Here is an 18,583-nt window from a genome sequence, read left to right as displayed (position 1 = left end):
AAAATGAAGAAACCAGGGACACACACCGCAACCTGGATGAATCTCAAATGCATTAGGCTAAGGTAAAGAAGCCAGGGTCAGAGCTTTGAGGTACGAATGAGGAGTAGCTGCAAAGGGGCACAAGATTTGTATTTAGGCAGATGGAAATGTTCCGAAATTAGATGCCGGCAATCATCGCGCAACTCTGTAAATATGCTAAAAATCAGTGAACTGTACACCTAAAAATATACTAATTTTATGGTACGTAAATTATAATTCCACAAAGACTTAATTTTTGTTTATTTAGAGACAGAGTTTCACTCTGTGACCTAGACTGGAGTTCAGTGGAGCAATCTTAGCTCACTGCAGCCTCAAACTCCTGGGCTCAAGCCATCCTCCCCCTTCAGTCTCCCAAGTAGCTGACTTGGGTGCATGACTACAGGCATGCACCATTACACTCAGCCAAATTTTAAATTTCTTGTAGAGATGAGGTCTCACTTTGTTGCCCAGGCTATTCTCGAACTCTTGTCTTCAAACGATTCTCCCACCTCGGCCTCCCAAAGTGCTGGGATTACAGGCTGAGCCACCATACCCAGCCCCCATAAAGACTTAAAAAAAATTATCTTACATCAAAATTTTTTTTTCAAAAAAATGAGATTTCATTGGGATGGCATTCTAGAAAGGCAAAACTATAGGAATAGAAAATTGATAAATGTGCCCCTTTACAAATAAATGAAATTAATGAAAAAATACGTTGATTTAAATGAACGCTAAGAATGAATGCATGGAAATGAGGTAAACTTCAGGAAGCTGGTGTGATGAGGGTGGGCTTAGGGACTGATCTGTTTGCCAGAGTCCCTGGGTAGATGGGGGTGCACCCCTGCTGCCATTACCAGGGCTGGGGGCGCCTCCCCATAACCTCCCACCCGTAGCAAACACATCCACTTACTGTGGCGGTGCCGGAGACGGTCTGGGCGCTCGTGTCCGCCGGGCTCTGCTCGGAGTGCGTCTGGGCGGGAGGGTACAGGTTTAACGTGTGCTCGGGAACCGTGGTCTGGCCTGTGTACTCTGGCGCGGGGTGGGGATGAGGGGCCGTGTATTCCGCGGGGATACCGTTCTGCGGGGGAGCAAACTGGGCCGAAGCGTAAGGCTGAGCCATTGTGTCAGGGGCAGCGGCTGCTTCCTGATTACCCTGAAAAATCAAAAGGGTGGAGAGAGAGGGAGAGAACATCATGAGGAGCCACCATGCAGAAACCTTCCTCCCAGATCCCAGGACGATCGTGCACTGCGTACTTTCTAGGGGTCACCACGGTGCCACCAGCCTGAGATGGACCAATCTCAGGTCATCTTCACCAGACCCTATAAGGAAACAGTAACCATCACTTCTCCCCATTTTACAGACGCAGAAACCCAGGCTTGGAAAGATAAAGTCGCTTTTTCCAAGCCACCCAGCCTAATATTCAAAGACATGAGGGTCTGTGGCTTACTAGATTGATTTTTTTTTTTTTTTTTTTTTTCTGGCAGATCCTTTTTATTTCATTCCCATTTTGGAAGCTGTGAGCATTTAGTTGTCCGCAGTGACAGCAGAACCTTGATTTGATACTGAAAGTGCCAAGAGAGATTAAATTGAACGTGTGTGTTCTTGAGAGGAGAGACAATTTATGTAAGCATTTGAATTTAATCAAAGTTTTATGTGACTTGGCTCACATAATGGGAAAAGGGAGTATCCTTTTAATGGTCCCAGTGTCTGTGTGGTTGTGTGTTATGTTGTTTGTGTGTGTGTGTGTATGTGTGTGTGATGTCCCCGGTGCCAAAATGAAGCAGCTGATAAAAATTCAGGGCCTAATTTGGACAAAGATTGTCCTCTCTGACATCCCCATTTTAAGCATTTCTGAAAAATATTGGATTTAACTCTTAGTCTCATTAGTCAATGCCTCTCCCTCCCTGCCTTATTTTTTTATGAGCACAGAGTATTATATAACAATTCATTCTTCAGATCTAGGCAAAACATGCAGTGTGACAATTACAGCCAACTCAGAAGAATTTTAAAAACACACACAACAAAAACCTGAATTCAAATGCTTCCATTTCAGGAAACATCTCTCTCTCTCTCTACCTCCTCCTCCACAGTTCTACCACAACACACACACACACACACACATGCACACACACACACGGCATAAGAAATTGTAACCCAAAGGTCTAAATTTTCTATGGTCTCAGGAGATGGGATCACACAGTCAGAAAGACAGAGAGAGGAAAAAACTTAGCAATTAAGCACACCAAATAGCTGCCTCTCCCATTGTCTGTGGTCAATTAGATGTGACTTTAGCCCTCATATAATGATACTAGGGCAAAAATATCAGAATTTCTCCTTATCTCTTCAGTACTCGCCACCAACATCCGAAATCCTCTTTCTCTAAAGCAATTTGAGTACAGCAAAAACATGATGACAGAAAGAAGAGAGGAAAAAAAAAAGTTTGTTCTCAGAGCAGCACACAGAGCTGGTGCATTTGTTTAGAAGGGACCTTAATTAGAATGTTAAAGATGACACTTGGAAGAGAACTAAGCTTAGGATAAGTTTAAACATTTTACAAGTAAATCATTTCCATCAGACTCTTCCCTCCTCCAGATAAATTTCTCCAAATGTCTGTGCCACTGGAAACAAAAGGGCACGAGCATTTCTTTCTCTTTCTAACATTTTCCCATAGCACTGGGGCCATGGAGGGTGTGCCTATGCTGAGGCTGAGTTGCTATCCATGAACAGTTAACCCTGTCCATCCTTGGGAAGCCACAGAAGACATGCAGTGATATTGCTGGTCTGTCTCCACTCCTGTTTCTTCAACAACACCCCAGTTTCCTTTTGGGGGACAGTCCCACTCTCAGCCTGTATGGTGCAGATACAGTTGAACCCAGCTCCTAGTCACTGCGAGATGAGCCATAGGACACCAGCCTGGCCAATCAGATGGTCCCACTGAGATAGTCCCATGGATTTGGGTTCACGCACATCTATCTAGTGAGTCCATTAGTGCGTTAAGCCCTAGTCACACCACTGAGTCCCAGTCACCCTGGGATTTTGCTGTAGTTTTGGGGAAGAAGTTCTCTTTCCACTATGATTGGCAGCTGTAAAAACATCATAAGCCTGGAGCTGCCAAGAACTGACACGTAGGCTGGGCATGTTGCCTCACGCCTGTAATTCCAGCACTTTGGGAGGCCAAGGTGGGTGGATCACTTGAGGTCAGGAGTTCGAGACCAGACTGGGCAACATGGTGAAACCCTGCCACTACTAAAAATACGAAAATTAGCCAGGCAGGGTGGCACATGTCTATAATCTAAGCAACTCTGGAGACTGAGGCAGGAGAACCACTTGAATGTGGGAGGTGGAAGTTGCAGTGAGCTGCGAGTGCACCACTGCACTCTAGCCCGGGCCACAGAGCAAGATTCCATCTCAACAACAACAACAACAAAAAAGAACTGCCACTTGAAGGGGTCCTCCCTACAGGTGAGGCCAACCTAGAGGAAAATGAAGAGAAGAAACTGAGGAATAGAGAGGTTTCTACTGAGTCCCAGTGACATCATTTGAAGTGTTGAATCCAGCTTTACCCGCAGTTAGCACCATCCCTGTTTGTTTTAGTTACACAAGTCAGTAAATGTCCTATATTTTAACAGCTTTACTAAGATATCATTAACATAAAAATTATACATGTAAGGTGTATAACTTGATGTTTTGACATATGTATACATTGTGAAGTGACCACATTCCAGGTAATTAGCATATCCATCACTTCTACATGATTTCCATTTGTGTGTGTGTGTGTGTGTGTGTGTGTGTGTGTGTGTGTGGTGAGATTTAATTTAAGATCTATCCTCTTAGCACATTTCCAGTATATAATACAGTATTTTTAACTCTTGTTTCCATGCTGTACTTAAATCTCCAGAATGTATCTGTCTTGCAAAACTGACACTTTGTACCCTTTGTCTTATTTTTTAAGCTACTTTTTCTGTTACTTACAACCAAAAGGGTCTTGACTAATTAAAAAAAAAACTTCTGCTGTTTTATAACTAAACTAGCATCTTTTCTTTTTCTGGGCTGTTCAAGGAACATATCCTTCTGTACAGAAATTTCATAGCGATGCCACTTCTCTATGGGTGATGAAAACCCCAGAAATGTTGGGATCTTGGGAACCATCTGATGAGAAATTCATTGTGCCAGAGGCAGCTTCTGCTCAAAGGTCTGTTTCTGCCTCCCCAACCTTCTACCTGGCCCATCTCTGAACTGAAAAGTAGACTTGTGTAAACTCTTACAGGGAAGCAGAGAATAATCACACAAGCAGTGGTACAGACAATGATCATATGAAGACAAAGGCTTTCCTCCTCCACCTCCAGCAGAAGATACTTTCACCAGTAACATATATAACCCTGGGGCTTTTCATCAGTGCAGAGCAAGCTCAGGAAAAGTGGCCCATTCCTACTAGTTCTTGCAAAAGAGCTAAGGCTCCTTGTAGATTTCGAGCTATCTCTGTATTGAACAGAGAAGGGTCATGCCCTCCAGAAGCTTATGGTCAGTTAAGGGAGAAGAGCTCCATCCTCTCAACCCCATCAAGTCTTCACATTCACTGCCTCTCAGCTTGGAAAGCCTCACCCACCCCCTTGCCCAGCTAGTCCTTACTCTTCCTTCAGTCCGCATCAAGAGTCCCTCCTCCAGCAGGCTTTCCTTGATGCTGAAACCCGGTCAGTTGCCCATCCCCTCTGCTCCACTGCAGCGGGTAGCCACAGCTCACATAGAACCAAGCACTGCCACGGCCTGATTCTTTGTCTGTGAGCTCCCTGAAAACAGGACACAGTGCCACATTCCCGGTCCCATCTCCATTGTCCAACAGCATACTAGCTGCAAAGTGGACATTTATAAATGTTTGCCAAGTGACTATGTGCTTGAAAAATGAGCTCTGGGCTCTGTAAAGCCTAGTCTGGCAGCAGGAGATAGGGTAGGGGGATGAAGAGAGGACCTAGCAAATGACTCATGAGGCAAACCTGGCCCAAATTTTGTTTTTGTAAATAAAGTTTTATTGGAACACAACCACGCTCATTTGTTTACTATCTGTAGCTGCTTTTGTACTACAAAGGCAGAGTTGGATAGTTGTGACAGAGACTGCCCAGCCCACCAAGACTGAATGATCTATCATCTGGTCCTTTGTGGAAAATGTTTTCTAATAGCTATGGCAGAATGTCATTAGATATGGGATCACCAGTTAAGAAGCCATTATTGCATAAATAGTTTGAGCAGGAAATAAAGCAGGCAGTGAAGTAGAAAGAGAGAAAAAGGGGCTGTATTCTCTCCAAACCAAAGAGGGGTGATAGCTAGACTTGGAGACTGGCAATATTGAAAATGGTGCAAAAACAGTGAGTCAGAATCTTTTTGGGAATTTATTTTCCATCAGCAGATCTTTGACCTGTAAACTCACACGCACACAGGCTTTAAATCTGCATAAGTGGGCTTATGAGCAGAAGGTTCATGATGGCCTCAGACTTCCATGAAAAGCAGCCCCTTCTCCTCACTGGTCCTCAGAAGAAAACCTAATAGGTGGCAGGCACTGTACTGGGCGCCTCATACCGGTAGTTCTTACAGAGGTGTGACTGCTTCCCACAGGGCATTAGGCAATGACTGGACACAGTTTTGATTGTCACAAATGAGGGAGGTTGTGCTACTGCCATCTAGTGGGTGGAGGCCAGGGATGCTGCTAAACATCTAACAGTGTACAGGACTGCCCTGAACCACAAAAGACTGTCCCACCCCAAATGTTAATAGTGCCAAGGTCCAGAATCCCTACTTTGCATGCAATGCATCTCTAATCTCAATTTACCTTGTCATCAAAGATGCTCCAGACCAAAGCTGGGAAATAATTATTCGAGGTCATAGTCACAGGTAGTTGTTAGGGAAGCCAAGAGTTAAACCAAGGCATTTCTCATCTAGCAAGAGAATCACCTGGTGGAGAGTTCACTTCATTCATTCATTCATTCATTCATTCATTCATGCATTATTTTTATTTTTATTTTTTTGAGACAGAGTTTTGCTCCTGTTACCCAGGCTGAAGTGCAATGGTAGGATCTCAGCTCACTGCAACCTCCGCCTCCCAGGTTCAAGTGATTCTCCTGCCTCAGCCTCCCGAGTAGCTGGAATTACAGGCACCCACCACGATGACCGGCTAATTTTTTGTATTTTTAGTAGAGATGGGGTTTTACTATGTTGGCCAGGCTGGTCCCAAACTCCTGGCCTCAAGTGATCCATCCATCTTGTCCTCCCAAAGTGCTGGGATTACAGACATGAGCCACCGCGCCTGCCCACTTCCCATTTTTAAATAAGCAATTCCCTCTCTATCACATACACCATGGACCTGTGTTTAGCTGTTGGTGTGTTACTCCCTGTGAGGAAGCCAGGGACTAGGGTATTGGATTCAAAGATGCCACCAATTCCAATGGCCAGGTTGGGTGGGTAACCATTCGAAAGGAGTGGGGCAGCAGCCTGGGAAACTTCTGCACTACCTCAAGCCTGAGGCCTGACTTCGAAATGCTTTGAGGCTATCCGAGGAAAGGCAAGGGCCACCTGGGGGCACCACTGGTGCCAATGCATATCACCCACCTCTACCATGAGTTGTGCAATTCTGGCAAACACAGAGCACCATGCTCTAGGGACTGAGTCCATGGTAGCCAAGGAGCCTGCAGTCAGCATCCAGGAACACGGGGCTCCAGATTTCATCCTGTACCTGGAGTTTTCAAACAGATGTTGGTGGGACCCCCTACAGTTACTTATTAACACTGACAGCCGTTCCAGAGAGACCCTAATTAATATTCCCAACATTTGCACTTTAGGCTAATTACAGCTAGTATTTAATTAAGACCATTGTACTTCCTATGGAATTATTTTTCACCTTCAAATGGCTCCAGAGATGTCTTTGTCTCCTCCCTAGTGACATTCCTGGATTCTTAGCTTGACTGAAATGCATTTTCTGGAAAAATACATTGACATTAAGGGCACCTTTTCCACTCCAGGTCACAGCAAATCCTAGGCACGCAAACAGGCTCCTGGGTTGGAAGCTGAAGCCAACTTCATGTAGGGGACAGTGACACACAAAATTATTTGGAGCATTCTGGCTAGACATTCCCTCATTTGCAGAAGCTGCCTTCTTTCTTCTACTCCAATGCCAAACCCCCACCTTTCCCTAAATAAGTGGAATGATCAGAGAGCTTCTGATATCTGCAGAGTCAGGGTGCTTGTGGGTGTTCCTAGTTGATGAGCAGGAGGATCTGCCTCACAAGTGTTCCCCACATCATCAAGCAAATGCTTCAGGAGCTTTTGCAAACTTAACATTTAATTTCAGTGCCTGGACTTTCTTGAGTTGTTGCTCAGTACACAAAAGGAGGATGAAAGGAGGCCAAGATCTCATGCTTTAAGATCCACTATTGCTGCTGCACAACTGACTAGAAGCTTGAAATAAACAACATTTATTAGGATAAACGTAGAAGAAACTTCCTTGTCCTCAGTCACCAAACCTCTCAGTCAACAAGAGCAACTCAACGACAGCAGGATGATGGAAACCTGTCATTACTTAAGACACCCCAACGTGTAGCTTTCACTCCAGTTACCAAGAGCAAAAGGATTATTAAAATCCAACCAAGTCTGATTCCTAAAAGCAAAAAAAAAAAAAGTCATTTCAATTTAAATATTTTACTGAAGCATGAAATAGCCCAGCTATCATTGCTATTTTAAGACAAACACTGTAATCTGACTATTAGCATAGCGTGTCGACTCTCGTATGCACACAATCAGAGGGCCACTCTTCTGATGCTCACAGAATTTCTTTGGTCACTAAAATATCCTGAACCCTGAATTTTCTCTCTGATGTGGACTCAGGAGACAGAGTCAGAGAGAAAATAAGATGAGAGAGTTTGTTGTTGTTGTTGTTGTTGTTGTTTCCCCAAGACATTGCCTTTCTCCCATTTCTTGCCCTGAGTGGTTTAATAAAATAGCTTTGAGAAACTAACAAGAGAACCAAGAGTGGTAGCCAGTCAGGCTTTGCAAAACCTTTTGGCTCAAAATCGAATGTAAACCGTATTTCAACTGAAAAATAATCTTTAAGTGGCCGAACATGAAATGGGTCTATTCTTTTCCATGTAACTACCTGACTTTCACTGAGAAGGCAAAGTACCTGCTTTCATAGCCATCCAGGTGGACTTTGAAATAGGCAAGTATTTTTGTGTGTGGGTGTGTGTGCACACTCACACGCCTGTGTTTCCCCACCTTTGTAGTCAGACTTCTTGAGCACACCCTCCCTTTCTGCATCTGGAATTTATTTGTCCCCAGTTTATTTCCTGCTGTGGAGAACCTCCTCTGGCCTAAACTCAATGCTTATAATGAAGAAATGCACAGGAATTGTCAAAACCTAATAAGCCAGATGATCGCAGATGCCCACACAGCCCAGGAAAGCACTGGCTCCTGCAATGGGAACCCCCACCAGCATGGACTCACTGGAGGAAAACTATCCATTCTTGACGGTTGCTTGCAGTTTTCAGTCTTGCTGACAGTTCGTTTTACTTTAGTTTAGGAGCATGGTCTACGCCACTTCTCTGGCAAGAAATCGCGCATATTCAGAGAAACCCTCTTGTGCAGAACTGAACTGAGCTAAACTGCATCATGCCCTAGGGGCATTGAAACAAAGAAGAAAAATGCACAAGGACACCATTAACCTGCTGGTTCTAAGATCAGCTCAGTTCCACACATCAAGCAGAAAGCGCGCACACACACAAAAACACACACACACATACACATACACACACACACACACACACACTCTCTTCACCGAAACTCCTCTCCTTTCCCCGGGCATGATTCAAGGAACAAGCTACGTATCACCGACAGCACGGACTTAACGCAAGAAAAGCTTTCGGCTTCATTCAAATCACAATTTTGAGTGAAAGATTAAATGGAAAAAAAAAATACCTGCTGCACCATCCTGCTTCCTTTCTCCTCCATAAACTTAGCAGCTGTTCTTGTCCCACACCACGAAGCATCTGCCCCAATCACGCCTCAATTACGAGCGAGGGTGTGCGCACTGTGCAATGTGTGGATGATTGGGGTGTTGAGGAAGGTGGGGGGCTGAGGCCGCCTGGCTGACCTCCCCCTCAACATCTGACTGCTCCCAAAACCAACCCAGATGGGACTTTTTCTGCCAGCAAGGCCTGGCCCATCAATCACAGCTTGCTCCTCCTCTGGCTCCTACTCTCAGTTTCACAGCGCACCACTGAGCAGATGATTATATAGAGGAGGAAGGGAAAAAAAGAAAAAAAAAAAAAAAAAAAGAACCCAGTGCTCGACCACATTAATAGCTGTTTAAAAAACATTAGAAATCTGATTCTATGCATCGCCTGGAGCTGGAATTTTTCATTACTAAACTAAATATATGGTATGCAAAGTTATAAAATCCAGCAGGGAACTTGCTACTATCTTATTTTATTTTTTCTTAAGAGGGGAGGGCAAACATTCAGGGATAAAAGGGAAGAGATAGAGGAAGGATGAAAAAAGTTTAAAGAGACAGAGAGATAACAATAGGTAAATTTTGAAAAATACTGTGAGTACATCAGAGAGCATGAATTTGTAATAAAGCTATGTGGTTAACTGCAAATTGATCTTAAAAATATCGTAACTGATGATGACTTGGAAGATTTTGAAATCCAGCTCTTTTGCAGACTGGTTGTGTAATCTTAGACAAGTTATTGTGATAATCCAGGCACGAGTTTTTGCTTCTGTTTAATGGGACCAATGATGAGTAGCTTCACCATATTATTGTAAGGATTTAATTAAAAATCACATCACCAAAAACTACACACAGACACACAGACACACACACACACACGCACACGCACACACACACACACACACAGGGCTTGGCTCATAGTATGCATTATGTAAATGAATTCATTCATTCACATTTAATGTAACGGTAACCAAAATCTAAAACCATCTTTGTCCCTATAGACCTTACAGTCAAGTGCAGCAGCAGACTTCAAGAAACAAAAAATAAATACTAAGATGACCACAATATTCCAGTGGTGATAAATGCTATGAAGAAAAAGTATAGGGGTCTTGCTTTCTCCTTTTCTTGGACTTTTGTCTTTTCATGGCTTATCGTTTTCTTCTGTCTCCCAGTGAGCAAAAACAAGAACTCATACAAAAAATTCCCCAGTGAAACCCCACATCAATGCCAAATGCAGCCTCTTTATTTAAAGCTGCAAGTACTTTGTTCTTCCTTTATTATGAAAACTACAACAACCAGAGTGAAATGTCAAAACAATTTCAGTTATTATTTGCTCATGTCTTTCTTGCTTGTTAAGGGAGAGGTTTTGAGAGTCTTATCCACCCTTCCTACAGATAGCTGCTTATCATCAAGACTTCTTGCTATGGAAAGAGAGATCTTCCCCTACTGGAGGGAATGGATGGGGTTTCTGAAGTGATTAAAGTTGTAATTAAATTGTATAACAGAGGAGGAGGTGAGGGTGGAAGGGACCGCCTGGAAGAATTCAACCTTTCTGCTTGTCTGTTTTGCAGGTTCTAGTTCAGGTGGCCCCTGGGCGAGGTTTTTCTTTTTACTTCCCAGATCTTCAAGGTTGGAAAGAAAATCTGGATACATAGTATTTGTGCCCGTCCTTACGTTTCCATTTCCACTCATACTTTGGGGATCTCTGCAATGCATCACACAGTGAGAGTTAAAACAAGCAGCCCTTTCAGGTTCTTTAAAAGGATGTGTCAGCTCCCCTCTCTAACCACATAACCACAGAGGACAAGAGGCCCTGTCTCACAAGACTCCAGCTCAGTATGTGAGGACAGCAGCCATTCGCACAAACCATAAGCTCTTGTCCTCAACTGAGAAGCCAACTTCTGTCCTTCAACCTGGGAAAGAGAGACAAGACCAAGACGGACAATGCCCTGGTGAAAGCATTAATGTCCTAGGGAATAATGGAGAAAATACTCAAAAGCAAACAACAACAAAACAACTGGCCGGGCGCGGTGGCTCATGCCTGTAATCCCAGCACTTAGGAAGGCTGAGGTGGGCGGATCACTTGAGGTCAGGACTTTGAGACCAACCTGCTAAAACCCCATCTCTACTAAAAATACAAAATTATCCAGGCATTGTGGCAGGTGCCTGTAATCCCAGCTACTTTGGAGGCTGAGGCACCAGAATCGCTTGAACCCGGGAGGCGGAGATTGCAGTGATCCAAGATTGCATCACTACACTCCAGCCTGGGTGACAGGGTAAGACTCCATCTCAAAAAGAAAAGAAAAAAAACTTAAATAGAGAAAGAGTTAAAGAGTTTCAGGTGGAAACAATCAGATGCAACAGAAGATGGGTCCTTAGTCAGTGGAGCATGAGCTCCGTATGCATTCTTTTAAAAATAACAGATTCCGGCCGGGCGCGGTGGCTCATGCCTGTAATCCCAGCACTTTGAAAGGCCGAGGCGGGCGGATCATGAGGTCAGGAGATTGAGACCGTCCTGGCTAACACGGTGAAACCCCGTCTCTACTAAAAATACAAAAAATTAGCCAGGCGTGGTGGCGGGCGCCTGTAGTCCCAGCTACTAGGGAGGCTGAGGCAGAAGAATGGCATGAACCTGGGAGGCGGAGCTTGCAGTGAGCCAAGATCGCGCCACTGCACTCCAGCCTGGGTGACACAGCGAGACTCCGTCTCAGAAAAAAAAAAAAAAAGAAAGAAAGAAAGAAAGAAAAAAAAATCACGTTCCAAGGCTTCACACCAGACCTACTGCCTCAGAATCTCTGAGGGTGGGATCCAGGGACGGGCACTGTGAAAAGTTGCCCCAGATAGTTCTGATACACAATCTTGGAGAAAAATGTTCTGTGTTTTTTATTCTGTCAGTCTGATCTCTTAGGCTGTAAGACCCATGTAGGGGATCATCATACCAACATTCTTTAAATGAAATAATCTACATACATGAGAGAAGAATAAAATAGTTAAGAGTTTGTATTGTTTCATGAAAACTTTTATGTGGAGGAATGGGTTCAGAGTGTAAAATCTTTTATGAATTGTGGTAAAAATAAATAAATGGAAAAACACTATGATAGGCCAGGTAATTTCTAGTGTTACTATCTAACCTTTTAACGCTGTGGCTATGAAATCAAAGTCAAATATTGAGGCATCAAGAGCATAATGGTGAAACTATTGGCAAGTCATTCAACCTTCATGTGACCCAGTTTCCTTATTCATAAAATATAAATAGTAATATATATTATTCTTCACAGTGAGACTCTTACGATGCTTTAGAGGGAAAAATCTACTGGAATGTATTGTATAATCTAGAAAGTCCTGTATGCACATATGTCCCATTGTGGGGATAAAACTGGTCCTCCTTCCAGTCCAGTGAAGTTCTTCCTCTGGAGAACCCAGGAAGAAGTGATGTGTGTTGGACTCTAACCTACTTTAGTGAATACTAAACTCATTATGGTACCTTTGGCAGATCACATACCTCATTATGGCGCCTTTGGCAGATAAGAAAACTGAGGTGCTGAACAAATGGAAAAGACTTTTTCCATGGATCTAGTACATTAGTAAGGGAAAGAACCAGAATTTTAACATAATCTTATTATGAATCTTATTGAAGAATTCTTGTTACTGAATCCATAATAAGATAAAGATGAAGATGGTGGTGGTGGCGATGATGATGATGATGGTGATGGTAATAATGGTGATGGTGATGATGATGTCTGGTAATGAGGAAAAGAAATCTTTTCTTGCACACCAATTATGAACTGATTATTGTTCTAAGCACGAAGCATACAAAATTCAACAAAGTAGCTTTGCCTACATTACCTCATTTAACAAGAATCCAATGTGCCATGTATTTTTATCTTCTTTTTCAAGCTAGGTGGGGTTACTTGCTCATGCTCACACAACTTGTTAGTGCTAGGTACCCAAATCTGTCAGAATCCTACATTGTATATTCTTAAATACTTGGAGATGAATTCAGATCTGACCTCATTTAGATAAACATATAAACTTTTGTTCTGGTAACTATGCCAGCTTACAGAATTTTTTTTTTTTTTTTGAGATAGAGTCTGGCTCTGTCACCCAGGCTGGAGTGCAGTGGTGCAATCTCCACTCACTGCAAGCTCCGCCTCCTGAGTTCAAGCAATTCTCCTGCCTCAGCCTCCCGAGTAGCTGGGACTACAGGCACCCGTCACCACACCCGGCTATTTTTTTGTATTTTTAGTAGAGACAGGGTTTCACCATGTTAGACAGGATGGTCTCGATCTCCTGACCTCGTGATCCACCCACCTCGGCCTCCCAAAGTGTTGGGATTACAGGCGTGAGCCACCGCACCTGGCCAGAAAATTATCTCTTGAACAAAGAACTCTAAAGTTGTGCTGAAGCCATAATTCATAAAATCCAACAAACAACAAAGATGACAGAATCCATGTTACAGATTCCAGCAAAACTACTTGTCTCATTTCAGTTCCTCGGCTCAGTAGGGAAGCACAGAGAGAGGACGGAAGCCATCTTGCCATGGCTGACAAACACCAGCCCCAGAAACACAAGCCAACCGAGTGGGCGGTCGACTTGCAGTGAGGAGGTGTCATGTTTGCAAAATGTTCCATCCTGATTTTCCATTTGGAGTTACAGAAGGCAACGGAGAGGTTGTTTTTCTCAACTCTCTAAAAGTCACTGACAATAAAATATTTATGGTACTCTGTAGAAGTCAGAGACCTGGACATGGCCACTTCTGGGGTGATAATTCCAAAAGGAAATATGTGCTTAACCCTTAAAAAATTAGCAACATCCAGAACAAGTGAAGTTCCCAACCAACAGCATCAGGCACTTAAGAAGATGGAGTTTCTCACTTTTCCAGCGTCTCAGAGGACCCTGTCTTGCCATTTAAAACCCCTGTCAAAGTATGACATTATATACACATTTTGGTGTCCATCTCCAACCGGACTGTGAACTCTATGAGTACAGGAACCTCGTCTGCTTTCCTTTTTTTTTTTTTTTTGTCTATCACTGTTGCCTCAAGCATCTCAAACAGTGTCTGAGGTGCACACACATACGAGCACACACACACATATACAAAAGCATTCAAAATGTTTTGTTGAATAAAAAATGAATCCCAAGCTAGTCCCTTCATTTTTACTGGTACTGAGACATGTTCTGACTCACTCAGCACCTCGGGGCACTGAGAGCAGGGTCAAAACCATTCACCATTGCCCTGCATTACTGAAAAAAGTTTCCCCATTGGAATATCCTAACATTGCAGTGAAGCATTTCTTGCTGGAAAGGCATGCTGCGTAAGGCTTCACCTGACTGTTTGTGAAATTGCTGCAAATGCCTTATTATTGCCTGTTATTAATACAAACTAACAGCCAGAGCAGCTGGTGTTCTTCAAGCACCTTCTAAGTATCAGACAATGTTAATGTTAGTCACTATATATATAATATATATATATATAAAATATATATAATATATATAAAATCTCACTTTATCTCCACAGGAGCTAGAGTAACAAAGTCATTTTTAGCACACCCACTTCACAGATAAGGAAACATAAAGTCTTGAAGTGAATAAGTGCAAATCTAGACCTCATACCTGAGTCTTTCAGCAACAATGAGTTCCTTTCTTTCATCTATAATTGACCTTTTTGTGGGCTAAGCGGTGATATTTGTGAGAGTTATGGTGGAACAATTCACCATAAAATATTTTTGAGACATTCTGACAAAGCCTTTTAGTATCCTAGGCAAAATTAGAAGTTGCCAAAAAGGCACAAGACTGTGTTCCTGCCACGCTAAGATCCAGAACCCAGGTAGGTTAATCACGTTAATGATGATAGTGTTACTTATAACATTCTTGATAATAACAATAATACAATTAGAAGGGCTTAAGCCACTTGCTTGCCACTGCCCTAAATGTTCTATAAATAGAACTTCCATCAATGCAACCCACAGCCCGATGATACGGGCACAAACTTTATCTTCATTTGATAAATAATAGGCTCTGAGAGGCTAAGAAAATTATCTCAGGTCATGATGGTTCCATGAAGAAATTTGTACCAACCCAATTCTGAACCCAGAGCCTAGCCTATGACTGCCATTACTGTTAACTTTTTATTTTCAAATAATCATAGAGATATAATTATACACAAAGTTTCAAAAAATGTAGAAGGTGGTCTTGGGTACCGTTCATCCATTTTCCCCTGTGATAACCTCTTGCATAACTATAATACACTGTCAAGACCAGAAAGCTCGGCTGCTCTAAGTACTTGGCTATCAATACCAACTGACCATCACCACCGCCATCCATTCCTGAGTGACAGCTGGGGCTGCCCATCACTGTCACAGATATATTTGTACAGACAGAAGGGCAGATGGACAAGTAGAAAATCAAACCATGCAAATAAACATTGGCAAAAGTGAATTTTTGTAAGGGAAAGAACACACAGATGCATTCTGAATTTTAATTCAATAGGGATTCTCCACCTCCTGGGTATGCGGGAAGCCTCAATCCTGAACAGACTTTCATAATCCATCTCCTTTCACCAGCCCCCTTTTCCTAAAGGGGAAAAAGTTCTTACTACTACCACCAGAGGAACATCAGTGTCAAATTCACATTCAAGATAAATTTAGATGACTTGTGCCATTGCTAATACTACTACATTTAACCAAATCCACAAGGGGAAAAGGATGGATTCTGTCCCCTTAAATACCGGACTTGCAGTTACCCTACAGATATAATTTGAGATAATATTGCTGTGTGACTTATTCTATCATAGCTGTCCAGAGTATTCTCTGCCTGCTTCTAAAGGAGGAAATTGATAGATTTAATGTGACACAACTTTCTTTGTAAGAGAGGAAGTCCTTATACATACAAAGAGAACCAAATCGCTTAGAGAGACAGCAACTCTGCCGTGAATGTTGCTGACTACGGCATCCCACTAAGAATGTCACCAAGGGTCTCTTGCTAGATTTGGAAAATTGGGAGCATTAAGTCACACTGACGAAAGGAAAATCACGTACCCTCCCCAGTGGGATTAGGTTACAGATAACAGAATGTTCTAGTGAAGAGAAAAGTAAACATTCTAGATACAAAGTAGCGCAAGGAGTGGATACCATCATCTTGGACATTGATAAATTTAGAATAACTTATTTTTTTATTTTTGAGACAGAGTCTCGCTCTGTCACCCAGGCTGAAGTGCAGTGGTGCGACCTCAGCTCACTGCAACCTCAGTGTCCCAGATTCAAGCGATTCTCCTGCCTCAGCCTCCCGAGTAGCTAGGATTACAGGGCACCTGCCACCACACTTGGCTAATTTTTGCATTTTTGGTAGACAGGGAGTTTCACCATGTTGGCCAGGCTGGTCTCAAACCCTGACCTCAGATGATCTGCCCATCTTGGCCTTTCAAAGTTCTGGGATTACAGGCATGAGCCAGTACTCCCAGACATTTCAGAATCATTTCTTCTTATAACACATTATAAAGTTTTCTACCCATTATAAAAGTTTATGCCTCACTACCACTAATCAACATATCTTCTATTTCTTCTTCAGCCCCTTTTCAAAGCTGGGTACCTAAACATAGTCTAAACAATCTAATGGCTTTGTGAAGGCATGATATGGTGAAAACTTAGCAACTACCTGCCACCCCACATTGTTTATAAAGAATGCACAAAGCCAAGCATCTGCCTGTATTTTTAATTATTCGATTTTCTTACATGAAAACCAGAGACCTCCCATAATGTTGTAAGCTCCTTAAGGGCAGGTGCTTGTCCATGTATCTTTAATGGTTCCCTCTTTTTCTTTTGCACATTGTAATCAGGTGTTTGACATGATAAATATCGGTTGGCTTGCATTCACCTCACTTGTAGAAAGATGTCTAATCTGGTTACTGCAACAGGCAAAGATGATAAAATATGACCTTGTCTTTCATTGTGTGTTGCATAAGTTTTAGCCTCTCATAGTTTGCCAACTGAAAGAAAAGGCTGTCATAAAATGAATGATAGTTGGACTTGGAAGAAATGAAATTAGGAGAGATTGCCAGAAAGCAAGGGCAATGAACTGTCCAAATAGGCAAGAACATGATACTCACGCAATTGTTTCAGGAGTTACGTATTGAGTATCTGTTGGATGTCAGGGACTGTGCTATGTTTGGGGGCTACAGTAGCGAATAAGATAGACATAGCCCAGATACCTCTATAGCTACAGGCTGGCAGGAGTCAGGCAATAGCCTAGAGATTTACAGTGCAATAGGGTACGTGCCCAGAGAAGATAAATGTAAGAAACGAAAGGATTTATCAGGTAAGGTTTTCCAGAAGAACTGATGTCTAACCTGAGGTTCTTGAAGAGCAGGAAGCAGCCAGGTGGTAGGATATAGACTGACAAAACAATATGTAGAAAGGCCAATTGTAATGCTAAATGTTAGGACAGAATATCTCACACTCAGAGTGGCAGAACCAAAGAAAACAAAGTAGAAGAAAGCAATGAGGACATTTTCAGAGTCATAGGACCTATAAAATATAGAGCTGGGCTGAAAACCTGGAGGCTACTGGATTGTAAGGCTCTCAAAAGCAGAGACCTAGGTCTGTCTTATAGGACACCATATCCCCAGCACTATCGGAATGGCAAGCACAGAGTGAATGATCAAATATGATTTGATTAAATCAAAGAGTAAATGCAACAATGATACATGACAAGATAAAGCTGTCTTATGCATTCTTTTGTCTTATGAAAGGAAAGAAAGAGGAAGGGTAAGAACAGAGAGAGAGCTGATAATTTAAGCTACATTTTGACATTACCTTCTCACTGGAAGTAACTCTAACGCTTGAAATAGAAGAAATAAGCAGAGGAAACAAGTAGTCACTTTAAGTAAATAGGACAAATGATCATTCTCTTCTCCATCACCATCATCACAGGATCTCAGCTGGCTTGTATTAGTCTCTTCTCACACTGCAGGTACAGACATATCTGAGGCTGGGTAATTTATAAAGGAAAGAGGTTGACTCACAGTTCAGCATGGCTGGAGAGGCCTCAGGAAACTTACAATCATGGCAGAAGGGGAAGCAAACATGTCCTTCTTCACATGGCAGCAGGAAGGAGGAGGGCCGAGCAAAGCAGGGGGAAAGCCTCATATAAACCCATCAGATCTTGTGAGAACTCACTCACTATTACAAGAACAGCATGGAGGTAACTGCCCCCATCATTCAATTACCTCCCACCGGGTCCCTCTCACGAGACATGGGGATTATGGGAACTACATTTCAAGATGAGATTTGGGTGGGGACACAGCCAAACCATATCATGGGATAGGTTGTAAAGGTTATTGGGAGCATTTAAACATAATCGTTTTAAGCCTTACATACAATATAGAAAGAAAGTCAGAATGCGTATCATTCACATCTATTTAGTGGAAGAAGCTGAGAGCCAGGTAACTCAGTGAAATGCCCAAATCATATCTAGTGATATGAACCCTAGATGTATTTCCAATGCATCAAACTGTTCCCTAAGATTGTCATCCATATGACCTGACAAGTCTAGCTACAACAATAGGCTTAGTTGCATGA

The 18,583-nt window shown here is 42.7% G+C and overlaps 1 protein-coding gene across 50 annotated transcripts in view; it reads right to left on the bottom strand.

The window, feature by feature from the left end:
- Positions 1-18,583, bottom strand: part of RBFOX1 (RNA binding fox-1 homolog 1) — a 2,494,239-nt gene that overhangs the window by 193,756 nt on the left and 2,281,900 nt on the right. For 45 of the 50 annotated variants that reach the window (XM_063655277.1, XM_063655281.1, XM_063655270.1 and 42 more), the window contains one exon: positions 929-1,171. In XM_063655277.1, the coding sequence (XP_063511347.1) occupies positions 929-1,171 (243 nt within the window). Of the gene's footprint in view, positions 1-928; positions 1,172-8,974; positions 9,230-18,583 lie in introns of those variants that run through there. The other 5 variants (XM_063655315.1, XM_063655298.1, XM_063655314.1 and 2 more) reach the window with 3 other exon arrangements.

Source organism: Pongo pygmaeus, chromosome 18 (assembly GCF_028885625.2).
Source record: "Pongo pygmaeus isolate AG05252 chromosome 18, NHGRI_mPonPyg2-v2.0_pri, whole genome shotgun sequence".
In the NCBI taxonomy this organism is placed as follows: Eukaryota; Metazoa; Chordata; class Mammalia; order Primates; family Hominidae; genus Pongo; species Pongo pygmaeus.
The sequence above is the reverse complement of the archived record's forward strand: the minus strand, read 5'-3'. Positions and strand labels throughout refer to the sequence as shown.